Here is a 14410-nt window from a genome sequence, read left to right on the forward strand (position 1 = left end):
TGTGTGTAGTGTATGTGTATAGTGTGTAGTATGTGTATGTGTGTGTGTAGTGTATGTGTACATATACTACTAGTAGTAGTCGGCTCTCTCCTTCCACCATGTGGGTTCTGGGATTGAACTCAGGATTTCCGACTTGGCTGGAGATACTTTTAGCTACTGAGCCATCTCATCAGCCCTACGGGGATCTTTTAAATACACAGTCACACCTCCCATGGCATTCCTAATGAAACCCAAGGTCTACTGCACAACTACCAGGCCCGTATGCGGCCCCGTCAGCCTCTAGCTTTATTGGGCCTCACTCCTCCATCCCAGTGGTCTAGCCTCATTAGTTTAGCTTTCTGCTGATTCCTGCCTCAGGGCCTTTGCATTCTGGCTTGCTTTCTTATCCCTCTCTCTCTAATGATTTCCCATTATTTAACCCCAATTTCCTCCATGGGGACACACACTACTCTATGAAATAACCTAATTTTCTTTCTTTCTTTCTTTCTTTCTTTCTTTCTTTCCTTCCTTCCTTCCTTCCTTCCTTCCTTCCTTCCTTCCTTCCTTCTTTCTTTCTTTCTTTCTTTCTTTCTTTCTTTCTTTCTTTCTTTCTTTCTTTCTTTCTTTCCTGTATCCCTTTCTTTATGCTGTAACATCCTGATGACAGACGTTTGTCCATCCTATTGAGCCTTATTCTTGAAAGGGAAAAAAGTGCCAAAAAGCAACTGGTCCTTCACTGATATTTGTTAAGTAAATACCCATGTATCAACGGTAGAGAGTAGTTAGGTCCATTGATGGCTACAGGTCTAAGGAAACATCCAAAGAAGAAACAGCCATATAGCTTCACATGAGGGCAGGCAGTGCAGAAAGGATGGCTTAGAACTAAGTTCTCCCTTCTGTCATTCCACCACCTGTCTCCAGATGCCCCCCACTGATGGGGGCTGGTGGTCTGTGGAGGAATGTGAAGTTACATCAGGAGCCTCTTGTCCCTGCTCATCAGCATCCTCAGGATAGTCTACCCCCTAAGACATGACTTCCCAGGCTCGTTTACACCTGCCCTGGCTGGAGCTCCCTACACAGCCATGTCAGGCCAACAAGCCTACCTTCTCTCCATGTAAATTCACTAAGGGACTCCAGATGTTGTCTTGCCTTTGTCTTCTAGTCAGCACCTGGTCCTTCTGGCAACCCCGACAGTGTGAAACACATCTCCACATCCTCAGGGGAGAGAGAACATGTGGACCAACAGGTGTGTGTGTCCACAACCCCCTGATATCCTAGTTTCTTTCTCCATTAGCACTAGGGACTTGAAACGTTAATTTTGTTATATTTGTTATGTCAGCTGGAAATGGCCATGGGAGAAAGAGGAAATCCCTTACTGGGAGAGCATCTGTTTTGCTGAATAGCAGGATTTAAATTTTGATCTTAAGACTGAACCAGAAATTTAACAGATCAATCCAGGTTCCAAATGTTACATGCAGAATGCTGAGACCTTGAGAAATTAGGAAACTTTCCAGGGCCACAGGGACTTGAGGTTTTTGACTCTTGGTCCAGATTTCTTTCTGCCACTGAGATTTTCTTCAGTTTGGCCCCTGTCCCTTTCCTCCACTGACACTGCTCTTTCAGAGGTCAGTCGTTTGAGTCACAGAACACTGTAGCCTTTCCTCATTTCTCGTATCTTCCAGATGCCTATCCCCTCCCTGACACTCCCAACTTCCTCCAGGGCGACTGACCTTTTGGTCCCATTCTAGGTGGAGCTTCCCATGGGGATCCATGCAGGTAGGTGCCCTGGCTCACGGCCACCTTGTGGATTCCTCCTGTCCATATGTATCCCAGGGAATGACATGTACTCCCAAGATCCTACCAGGAAGGTAGCTGAGCTAGCCCAGTTCTTCTAGACAAGACCCCTTCTCTAAGTGAACAGAAGTTCCTCCCAAACACTGCTAAGCATTTCTGGAAACTGACTAAAGAACCCAAGATACCTACACACGGTTTGACCTGCTTCCTCTCCTGAGCCATGGCTCTTCTTGCTACTCTGCTTTCCAACCTGCAGATTTCGTATAAACTCAGCACAGACTCACACCAGAAGGATGCTCTCAGCCCTAAGTCCCACCAGACACTAGTCTGCCTGCAAGAATCTCTTCCCTTCACCTCTCTACTTAATGATCAGGAGAACCTACAAGCCAGGCTTATTCCTCCTTTCCAGTCACTTGTCATACTCCCTGAAATACCCAACCTCATCAGATACAAAACTGCCTACCACTCCCCCCGACGAGGTCTTGATTCTGTGCTTTACCTAGTTCTCTTCCTTAGGTCTTTTTACAAGCTCTTCCCCTGCTGTTGGATGATTATGGCTATAAGGGACAGAATCACAGCTCATACATTGTGATAGGGCTCGGGGCATAGCTCAGCCATAGAAGTACTTGCACAGTAGGGTGTGAAAGGCCCTGAGTTCAATCCTCAGCACCACATCAAAACAACAACAACAACAAAAACTAGTTGTCAAGTCAGTTAGAAGAAAAGGCAAGATCTGATTTGCTTTCTCAACTTCCTAGATTGCAGTACAACAACCATCAGACCATCAGTCTCTTCTTTCTGTTCCTGTCTCCCAAACTCTCAAGGCCTGGCTCAATCACATGCCCACCCTAGGGTCACTCACTTTGGAAAAGCCTGAATCTTGTGCCTACTTCTATATTTGAGTAGCAGTGACAACCAGTTCCACTATTGGCCTGCAGCCAGTAAGAGGAATCTACTGAGCTTTCATTTCTCCAGTTGGCCCCATCCTGATTCAACCCAAGCTCCCACCCAATTACACCTGCCATTGCTGCCTCTGTTTCTGGTTTCTGCTTCGTGTTTCTGGTTATCTCCTATGATGGACCCAGTTTTCTGAGAGTAAGGACTAGAGCCTAAGATCTGTTTCAAAAGTATGACTCAAAACCAAAACAAGACAACACACCACACCACACCACACCACACCACACCACACCACACCACAACACAACAACAGAAAGTCAAGTCTGTTATTGCGACGTTCATGTGGAGACTGCCTGACTTCCTGGAAACTTGCACTGTTCACCACAGAATCTCTAAGCACATAAAGCTGTACCCTGCATGTACTGGAATGTGAATGGCTAAGTGGTCTGAACAGAATAAAGGAGTTGCAGTAAGCGAGCCCAGCTTTCTTTCTCACTTCAGAGAGAAACAGAAATGCGAAGGTGGCGGTCTCCCCTCCTTCGTGCTCCTCCACAGCTCTCAGTTCCTATGGCCCCTTGGAAGCAGGAAACAGGGTGTGGCCACGTCCAGCACACGCTGTACATCCTCGGGAACTGGGAGGGGAGCACTCTGCTCCTTCCCTCATCCCCCTCCTTTTCTGTGCCTTTAATTTCTGCTTCCACTGAGGCTCCCACACCCCCAGCTGTGCTAGGAACCCAAGCCCTTCCATGGTAGCCAAGAGAACACTAAGAATCAGGCCCTCCTCAGCCCCACCCCGCCACCTCAGTCCTCACCTTAGTCTCCTCCCTTCCAAGGCTGATGCCTGAGATAAGCAGGTCTCCATTCATGACCCTACTGCTTTCCTCGGACCCACACACTTAACTCCTACTACAGTTTGGCTTTTTTCCCATCATGCAACTGAAACTGTTCTTGTTCAAGTCACTGACTTGCCACAATCAATGGACACTTGCCAGCCTTCACCATCTCCCACGCTGGCAATATCTGAGTCATCCTCAGTGCCCCCTGCCTTTATTTTTATGATGTTGTTCTGCCTTGGGGTCCCTTTTCCTTTCCAACTCAGGCTGTTCTTTTGAAGTTATTATTCTGGGAGCTCTCTCTGAGTATTTGTGCATGCCTTTCTGCCCAAATCACTCGACCTGCTGAGGTAATCACCTTCCATACCACTCACTACCCACACTGTCGTCTTTCTCTCCCTATACCTTCCCTTTTTCTTCCTCTTAGCTAAGGGAATAAACATCCATCAGAGACCCCAACCAGGAATCCTGGACACATTCTTGTTAATACTGTCAAAAATTGATCTCTTCCTCAATCAATCTTTCAACCAATCTTCAGGCAAGTTTAATCACCTCACTGCCCAAATATGCCTTCTTCCTGCCCTCCTCTCGCTGCCTGCTCCCCCTCCCCCATCTGCCCCACCCCAGCTGCTTTAACTTAGTTCCAAATGGTTTCCCACCTGGACTGTACAAGTGACTTTCTGTCTGCTCTCTCTGATCCTGTCCTCTATTTCCTTTTGGTGGCAGTTTGGCATCTTCAGAATAAAATCAAATTGTCAGCACAGCATGTTAGTTAGACCTTTCATGATCTGGTGCCTACCTCACCTCTCCTCCATCGTTTTGTAACATTCTTTTCACGGACTGCCCCAGTCAGAGAGAGAGTTACCCGCATCCCTGGCATCTTGTGGTCCTCTGCTGGCTTTCCCCTTTTTGTCCTGGCTAACTACCTCTTGTTCTGAAGTTTTGTCCCATGGGCCATTTTACTCAGTTGACTTCCCTGACCTTTCTGCCTGAGAGCCACCCTCTGTTTTCACGATGCACACTGCACATACAGACAGCAAGTATAAGATCCTCTTACAAGGAAGCTCTGGGTTCCTCAAGGCTAGGGACGAAGTAAGACTTTCCTCTCTACGTGCATGACACCCCGACCTCATGCTTGTGGATGAGTCTGTGGCTGTATCTCCTTCCTGTCTTCCCACAGTCTTTTCTAAGGCACGTCCATGAGTCAAAGCCAACGCTTTCAGAAGCAGATTCTCTCTGCTGCCGGGGGGGGGGGGGGAGCATGGCTCACACCTCAAAGACAGGATAGAAAAGAAAGGAGCTCTCTGGGTGGTTTCTAGAGGAAACTACTACTGGTATCCAAATCAATGTGAACCAGGACAACCAGAAGCACTTCTACCTTCAGAAGAATAGCATGGTAATCTGTCAGTCAGTCACCGTCCTTAGCCCAAACCGGTGACATCCAATTTATAGATGGATTTCAGACCCCAGATTCCAGTTCCCCATTGTCGATACTGGTGGTAGTCACCTATTAAGAAGTATTGTGGTGTTGCAATGGAAAAGACAGGCTTGGAATTAGGCAAATCATTGTCTGAATGAGACTGTCACTAACTTACTCACTTGTATGACCTTGAGCAAACCATTTAACGTCTCTGATCCTTGCCTCTTATCTGTAGGACAGAAATGCTATTTCCTCATGAGTTGCTGTGAAACCACAACTGAAGGTAACAGATTGGACATCCACAGCCACTAAAAGCAGTCAGTTTTAGTCTGACTTATTCAAACCAACGAGGCACAGTCCTATGCACCTTCTTTCTTTTTGTTCTTCTCTTCACTGTGCATTCTGTGAGCAGTTTCTTTGCACCAGGTGCTAGGCTCAGTTTTCTAGTGCCTGTGAGAACTAGGAATCATCTTTAGTCTTGGTGAAGAAGGGACATCCAGGTTACCAAGGAATAAACACATCAACATCTAATTAATTTACAATGTGTGATATTCATTGGGTGGGGGTCAAAGATGACCCTAGGCCACTTTACAGCACAGGGAAGGTATTCTTAAGTTCTTTCTCCTGTTCCTCCTCCCTTTCATCCTTTTCTTTTGAGACAGAATCTTGCTCTATAGCTCTAAATGTTCCTATGGAAACCAAGCTGATCTTACGAAGTGGTCCTTGTGTTTCTCTGAGCTTACAAGTGTATGCCATCTCTCCTGAGTTACAGGTAACAAGCTTCTACAGAAAACCTAACTGTGACCTAAGACAAACCTAGAGTTCAGGGTAAATCCTTGGCCACGGAGCCTTATTCTTGTATATCATCCTCCAGTTTCCATTTTGCTTGCTTCTCAGACAGTTGACAAAGCAAGGGGCAAATTCTATTAGTCTTGCAGGATTTTATTTTACCTTAAATTTTTTTTTGGTGCTATGAAAAGCACAATATTTTTCCTCTTTTCTGTGAAGAATATTAGAACTAAAGACAGCTCAGCAGATAAAAGCTGTGGGTGGCAGATACTCCCACTCTCCCCACCCTCTAACCCCCCTGTATTTCGAGCTTCCAGATTTCTCTTTGCATTTACTGTTACCTTAGAGATAGAAAAGACACTAGAGAAATTTCACAGCGAAAGCCATCCACCAGGTAAGAGAGAAACCTCCCAGGGCCAAGAAGAGCTAAATGGTCTGCCCGGAGTCAACCAGTGACTGAGTAAAGATTACAACACACTTCCCTCTCCCGATTCCCTGGCTCTTTGGTATCTGAACCTAGACATGTTCCTGTCCATACAGCCCTCCATGGTGAATGGCAGGGTTGTCTCCACTTTTGTCTCCTAGAAGCTACAAACCATTTCTCTCTGGTTCTCTCCTACCAGTGATATCATGTTTCACACTACCAGGACCTTTTGGTTTGGGAAACATTTCTCTATGAAAAGTTTGACTAGATATGTTTTTGACAAAACACTTCTCAATACTATGACTTTGCTGGCTGTCAGGGTTTATGGTCTAGATTCTATTGTATAGCTATATGACCCTTAAAAGAACTTTCACGGGTATCTCATACACTCTCAGGATAGAACCATAATGATGCTTTTATGTGTAGTTTTGCAAGATGCTAGAGAGTAGGGGAGAGGAAAGAAAGGGAGAGGGGGAGGGAGGGAGGGAGGGAGGGAAGGAGAGAGAGAGAGAGAGCGAGAGAGAGCGAGAGAGAGCGAGCGCAAGGTGGGCAGGGAGAGCGTGCTGTATTCTTGGTTTTATAGACCATTAAGGGACTTGGGCACACTTGGTCCAACTCTTTCAAGAAACTGCTCTCACAAGCAGGAGCATGGGTGCCGGTCTGTACTCCAGTTTCAGTGCTCTTTCCCACTTTATAACATCACCCCAGTCTCTTGGGCTGAAGCAGCTGTGCCATCAAAAATGTCACATCAGTTATGACGACATGATTTGTTATATAACTGGTGCTGCAGAGTAGGCAAGGGGAAGAGGCCCTGATCAAAGTGTGAACCACTGTCCCTCTTCTACAGTTCAGAGGTCAGCCAAGTCCATACTTCCAAGAGAACTGCATAAGGGAAATAAACACCCACTAATCAATCAGAGGGATGAAAACGGAACTAACCTTTGTATAATGACTTTTATGTTCCTGGCACGGTTATAAGCCTATTTCCTATGTTAACTCATTTCATTCTTACACCAACTTTAAATAGTTGCTTTGATTACCAGCCCTGTCTTATAGGCAAGAAAGCAAAGATGCCAAGAGGTAAATAACTCATCTCACACATCTGATAGTAGACTTGAGATTTTAAGGCCTGTGGCCTGGATGCAGAATCATGTTCTTAACATCTCTCTATTCCAGAGAAGCATGCCAACTGGATTCTCTAAGTAAGAAGCCATCTATTTCCCTGGGCAGTCAGGCTACCACTGTTTCTTCTCTTCCTCCATCTACTAACTGCTGGTTGTTCAACAATGTCCTTTCTCCTAGGGCTAGGTGGCATAGTAAGAAAGATGCGATAAAATACAAATGGGATATACATTTAAACAAATTCCTGAAATATAGTTCATCTGAGCACCTTTAGGCCTTCTGTAATGCAATCAACAAACATGCACCTAATTTTAAGCCTATGCAGTTATGTGGATGAACACACACACACACACAGACACAGAAACAGACACAGACACAGACACACACACACATATTAGTTTTTTTCAGAGTTAAAAGTTGTTCTTTGCTAGTGTCAGTTGTGGGGAGTAACCCTTCCCAAATGTTTTTCAACCTGGAATTATTCCTATCATGGGCTTGCCAGTTGCCTTTCAGATTAAGGTGGGCTCTTACAATAACAGTAACGCAGAGGTTATCAACCTGTGGGCTTCGATCCCTGTGACAATCCTCTAACTCTAAAAATATTTACGTTATGATTCATGACAGTAGCAAAATTACAGTTGTGAAGTAGCAATAAAAATAATTTTATGGTTTGGGGGTCACCTCAAGATGAGGAACTGCATTAAAGAGTCACAGCTTTAAGAAGGCTGAGAACCACTGGTCTAACTGAACACATTCTGGCAAACAAGGAAATCAAGGGCCTGCACCCACATGAATGCATTCACATGAGCACATGTCAGAAAAGTCAGCACTATTCTGCTCAGATCCCCAGAGTTAACTGACATAGTATAGGATAAGCAGCTGAAAACCACCAGTGATCTTGGCCTAACTCTAACAGACGTGGCCTCCTAAGATGCAGAAGAGAATCTAGGTGCTCTGGGCATTAAAAGAAACAAGCCAGCACCTGAGCACTGATCCAGCTCCCCAAGCATGAGGGAAGAAATGCTAGATTTCTATCCAGTCTGCATAAAGCTTCACCTACTTAATCCAACGACCACAGACTTTTCCACAAGCACACAGGTTCCATCTTGGAATTCACTGAGGTTCAAGAATTGCACAGACAATTCTTGATGAGATCTAGTGGATTGCTGGCTGCTCTCCTGGCAAGAAAGTCTGCTGGTATTCACAGCTCAGTGAACAGCAAGAAGGGAGAGAGCACCATCCACCAGCGAGGGAGGACTCCTCTGCTGCTACTGAATCTGATATTCTATTCGCACTCACATCATCTCCAGTGAGAAAGATACATCTACTTGAATAAACAGGAGGAGACAGAAGTGGGGAGGGAGGGCAGATAACAAAGTGACTGCAGAAACAACAGGCCCACCATCTTGAAGAGTAGCCCTCAGTGGACTGCTACCTCCACTGAGAGACCTTTGGGCAAGGGTAGGAAATGCCCTTTCAGATGCTGTATCTTCACAAAGTAATGGTTGCAAGCTGTCACCTCTCCCTCTGTTAATGCCTGTCACTCACTAGATGCTGAAAGCACCACAGGCTTCTAGCCAACCAAATGGTCTTGACACCCAGTTAGAAAGTCAAGGTCGGTTGGGAGGAGGAAACCACGATCTTTTTGGCAGACAATGACCTTTCAAAACCATTGCCTTTCCTGACAGAGTGGTAAGGTACAGCCTCGATTGTAAGGGCTAAGATGTTTGCATGAACAGTGATATCTTCAATAGGCCAATCCTTAAATTTCTTTAAAAATTGTACTCCAGAAATGAATGTTCCATTTCATTCTGCCAATACAGGTAAAGTCTACTAGGTAGCAAGCCAAGTCTTTTTGCAAACTCTAAACTCTCCTTACTGAAAAACAAAACAAAGTAAAACAAAACAAAACAAAACAAAAACCTAATGCTCTAGAGAATGTGAGGTAAGCACCCCAGCAAACCTAGCACCTTGAATCAAGGCAAACTATAATGTTCAGAGCAACTCCAGTGGTCATTTTACAGTACCATGTCCAAGCATCTGTCACCCAGTGTTCAGAACTGGGAAGACAGTTAAAATGACATTCTATTGATTCTATGCATCATAAAATATAATTCTAAGATGTTTCTCTGCAAGGGTTCTAAAATCCAATAAAATTTATACTCTCCTTAAAATTTTTATTAGCCTGTGTAAAAGCATCACTAATTATTGAAAAAAATGATGAGGTTATATCCCAGATGAGGTCACAGACCCCTAAACACAAGCAAAGTTCTTTAAAGTGCCATGTAGAGAAAAGGAACCACTCGTTACTCACAGGACATGTGAAACTATACTTGCATTATCTCAATCATCGATGTTCATGTCTCAGAACTTAAATGTTTTCTATTGCATGACAGGGACCTTCCAAACACTAATTCACAAGCATGCATACACACGCAAAAGAGAGAGGGGAAAAAAATGAAGGTGAAGGCAGCGCTAACAAGATAGCTCAGTGGATAAAGGCACTTTGTCACGAGACTGGCAATTTGAGTTCGATCTCCAAATCCATACAAAGATAGAAGAAAAAAACAGACTTCATGGAGTTGCCCTCTGTACACATACACACACACACACACTATGAAAGATTTTAAAGACTTGAGAATTAGGCTTCTGAAAATTAATGTAAACGTCCCCTTATGACTTGCATTGAGCAGAAAAATCCCAAAGGTCTGTCTCTGTAATGGTCCTAGGCTGATGAGGGCAATAACACTCTGTTCTAAGCAGCATCTCTGCCTGCCAGTCCCCAATGGCTTCATCTCAGCTGCTATGGACATATTCTGATTCCCCCTTGTACTCATCACACCACAACCTGGACGAGGACACAAGCCGCCTGATGCAGCTCCTTGCTTTCTAAAAACGCTGATGACAAAGGATCTGATAACATGCAGTTATCAATACTCTTCCTCTCAACCAAAAGGGCTGTGCTACTAGGTCCAATCCCCATGTGAAACCCTGGCTTCTCACAGGGTGTCACCTACAGCAGACTTCTGTACTGTCTAATTTCATCTGCCTAGGTGAAATAACACAGCATCTGAATTAACTTACACATATGGCCTGATAGGCTTGTCACCAATCATATTGCACAGGGAAACAGGAAATTGCTTTCTGCAAATGTTACCAAGGCTTTCTGGGCTGGCCCCACCCAGAAAGTACAATCTTCCCCGGCTACAAATGACTCTCACTCAAGTGGTGATCTCAAAACCCATCTCTGGAAGTGAGGACTCCAAAGAATCTGTCACTGGGATACAGTGACACCAATCTCACATTTTGTGGTTAATAAAACAAGTCCTGCATCCAGCTTGGCACGGGGCCCTGGTCTGACTTATTTCAAGCCAAGCTCATAGGAAAAACTGCCATTCATGAATGCTTCAGGAGGGCAGGTCAGCTGGGTCTTTTGTGGTAAAGTTGGCATTCTCAGACCCATTTCTGGTGGACTTTCTGATCAAACCTAGCTGATTTCCTAAAGAGATTTGGTGCATTTTGCTCTTAAAGGGAAACAAAAAAAAATCAATTATAAAATTCTCAGTTTTGACAGGCAGTTTTCACAGAAAAGGTGCTTGTGGAAATAGAAACAGAAGAAATTCGGGAAAAGAGAAAAATATTCTGATTTCCAATTTAATCAAATCAAACACCGGACACTTCACCCCATCTTCCTCAGTGCAACCCAGTATAAGTAAGACGCATAGGACTTTCCTCAGAACGTCTCCTCAGTCTTTCTTTAAGATTTCATGCCCCAGGACTTAATCAGGAATTTCCATTCTAAAGTGGCACACCGTTCTCCTTAGAGAGCTAAGCTTTCTTTGAATAAAAAAAAGGCAGTTACCCTTTTGGGGACTCAATACGTATTTTTAAACCTCTTATTAAATCAACCTAATTTATGAGGCATGTTCAGGAAGAGCAGGTAGCAAGCTGCTTTGGTGGATGCAAAGTTTCTTTGCCATCCCCTCCCACACCCCCAATTCCACCTCCTTTGCCCTCCCCTCCCCGAAGATTTCCGAATGTCTTCGGGCTTTTCCGAAGCCGCCGAAGCCGCTCGGCCCTCTCCGCTTGGACCCCGACTGTGCTCCGAACACTGTCGAGATCCTCCGAGCCCCGCGCCCAGGCCAGGCCGAGCGGAGCCGAGCAACGCCGAGCTCAGCCCCATCGACTTTTCCAGCCTCGGCTGGGCGCTGTCCACCACTTGCAACGCCTGAAACCTCACCCCAGCTCAGGAGGCCGAGGCTTCTACCGGACTCCCAGCCTGCCACAGTGGATTACAGACTTGGGAAGTTTTGAAACCTGCCCCTAAGGAGAAAGAGGTGGCGCGGTTTGCATTTCCCGACACGCGAGGGCTCCAGGCAGATGCAACATGCACCTTGTTGCAAAGAGCAATTCCCCAGGCCCCGCCTCCCCATCCATTTGGACTGCACAAGCCCCAGAGAAACCCCAGGCCAAATTACTGGTGGCTCAGAAGGGTGAGGCTAGCCGAAGGGGCCTGTGAGAAGAAAGCCTCCGGGAGCTCTAGAACGCAAATAAGAACATGCTAAGCAGATAGGGGGAACTGTCTCCTAGTCGCTGCTCCCTACCATCATGGCGCCGCCTGGAACTCGCTTGTCATGCCTGTTACACATGCAAGAATTTTTGCTTCTTGGTTTTGAAATCGCAAGCACGATTTATCTCCCACCCACCTTCCCTCGAAAGGGGTTTTTATTTTCCATTGTTTTCCTACGGGATGCAATTACTTCGGCTATTCTGTCAAGTTGAAAAATAATCATTTTTGTTTACTGCACAGCAACCTCTAATTAGGAGCTGTGTGTGCACGAAGGTGTCACAGCAAAGCGACATGGAATCCTCGCTAAACGGTCCTAACGAACTCCTCCGTCCCGAACTGACAGGCCAACGGAAACAGGGCCAGGAGGCCCGGAAGGCACGCACCCGTTCCCTGCCGGCCACCCCTCCCCAGGCAAAGCTGCCTGTAGGCTCACTAGGAGCCCTGGAGTGGATGGGGCAAGAAGCAAGCCAGAGGAGGAAGGACGGGCGAGGCTCCTTATTGGGGAAATGTGGAAAGGAAGGAATATCCCATTTTGTTTTAATTTTCAGCCATCACTCAAATCCACCCCCAGTTAATTAGGAGGGGAAACTGATATCTAAGGCAGAAAGGGGGCGGTGGCAAGTGGGGCCTGAAATCCGCATTGAAGGTAGACTACAGGGAGCCTGGCCTAAGCAGTGTAAATATAATGATAAAGGCTACACAGTGACAGGAACCTGCGGATGTCAGAAGAGCAAAGGCTGGATGGAGGGCCAGGGAGAAAAGGGGCTGGAGGGCAGACTAGACTTGCTTTCAGTCAGCCCCACAACAGCCTCCCCTTCCACCTCTGCCTTGGATAAGGCTGTGTCTATCACATCCGCTTGGAAACCCACCCTTTCTCCCAAGTGCACGCCCCCTCCCCTAACCCTTGCTCGCTTTGGGGGGGGGGGGAAGAGGGTCTAAACCACAGCCACCAGGAATTCAGCACCAAACTCATGAACAGCAAACACTTGATCCTCCACCCCAATCTGCTAGGGCTGGGTCCCATCCACGTTTTAGTCAAGTTCAAAATCACTGCCTCAAGCAGCAGGGGGTTGGGGGAGTGGGATTCGAGAGGTGGGGTGGAGGAGGAGGGGAAGAGAACGAAGCAGAGACAGAAATGGAGGCAGCGAAACACGAAATACTCCACGAGCAAGAGTTATGATCATAATCACGCCAATAGTGTGATGTTCTGATCAATATGGCGGACGCTGTCATTCATACAACTAGAGGCGCTCCCATTCCCTCCCCCTAAACACCGACCCCAGGAGTTGGGGTGGGGGACCCAGAACCAACGTAGGGAGTAGGGGGAGGGGAAGCAAAACCGGGTTTCTTCTGTGTGTGCACGAATTAAAAACCGGGCCTGGAGAGCAATATGGGTGAGCAAGATAATAAAAACAATATAAAATTATTCTTAATAAAAGTACAAATCCCAATGCCATAGGGACTTACTTCATCTGCTTCACAATGGTGCTTTTTCCTGATTCTCCAGCCCCTGTTGGGACACAGAGGAGGGAAAAACTGGTGAATGTCAGTTCATAGAAATGGGAAGGGGGCTTCAAGGCATGCAAGGGGTGGGCGCTTCTGGGCACATGGTGGTGCCAACTCCGGGACCAGGTCTCCCGGGGCGCAAGTCGGGTAGGGAACTGTGGCCGGGGGTCGAGGGGCGGGGGTGGCTCCCGAGGTCCTTACCCAGCAGGAGTAATTTCACGTCTTTGGCGGCGCTGATGCCATCTTCTTTGAGGTTTTTCTCAATTGCCTTGCTCCGCTCGAGGGCGGCTCTCTCCTCTGCGCTCAGAGTACATCCCATGGTGGCCCCTTCCCTGCCACAGCCCGCACGACTCGGCTGGCACGACTCCCCGGGTCGGCGCGCCCCCCACCCCCCCACAGAGCAGAGCCTGGGCTCAAAGGGGAGAAAATCACGATATCCTCTCCTTGGCTGGGAACAAAATTGTCGAAAGATCAGAATCCCCCCAAAAGGACAGCCTCTATCAAGATTCCAGCGGCGAAGATTAGCGGCGGCTGGCTGGGGTCTGGGGGTGTCGAGGTGAGGGTGGCCGGGATCTGGGGCTCCGGAGCCGAGAGAGGAGGCGCCCGCGGGCCCGGGAGGCGCGGGTTGCAGGCACCGAGGCTAGTGCACGACCCAAAATAAATAAAATAGGAGTCGAGGCTGGATCCGCAGCCAGAGCCGGCGGAGGGTGGGGTGGGGGGCAGGGTGGGTCCTTCTGCCGCGGCTGCCGGAGGCGGAGGAGGAGGAGGCGGAGGCGGAGAAGGTGGAGGCGGCGGCGGCGCGGGGTGTGGAGGGAGTGAGTTAGGGGGTGCCGCTAGTGCATGTGCATCGCAGCTCCTCGGCCGTCGGTGCGTCCGCGGCGCCTTCTCCGACCCCCGCGCGCAGGGCAGGGCTGGGCAGAGGGCCGGGCCGGGGGTGGGGGGTGCAGAGCTCTAGCGAGAGGCGGCGTCGCCAGGGCCCAGAACTCGCATCGCTCGGCGGAGCGGACAGGAGACAGGGAGAGCGCGAGGGAGCCGCGGCCAGCGGGGAGCGCGAGAAGAGGCGGGCAGGGAGGGCA

At 47.7% G+C, this 14410-nt stretch overlaps 1 protein-coding gene across 3 annotated transcripts in view; it reads right to left on the minus strand.

Moving 5' to 3' along the window:
* The window catches only part of Gnao1 (G protein subunit alpha o1), a 150917-nt gene extending 136528 nt beyond the window's left edge, over positions 1–14389 (minus strand). For 2 of the 3 annotated variants that reach the window (XM_028770429.1, XM_028770428.1), the window contains exons 1-2: positions 13536–14389; positions 13296–13338 (exon numbers count right to left, since the gene is read on the minus strand). In XM_028770429.1, the coding sequence (XP_028626262.1) occupies positions 13296–13338; positions 13536–13653 (161 nt within the window). In that variant the 5' untranslated portion in view covers positions 13654–14389. The remainder of the gene's footprint in view (positions 1–13295; positions 13339–13535) is intronic. The other variant, XM_028770427.1, reaches the window with a different exon arrangement.
* Positions 14390–14410: the final 21 nt, after the last annotated feature.

This window comes from Grammomys surdaster, unplaced genomic scaffold (assembly GCF_004785775.1).
Source record: "Grammomys surdaster isolate TR1022 unplaced genomic scaffold, NIH_TR_1.0 201, whole genome shotgun sequence".
NCBI lineage: Eukaryota > Metazoa > Chordata > Mammalia > Rodentia > Muridae > Grammomys > Grammomys surdaster.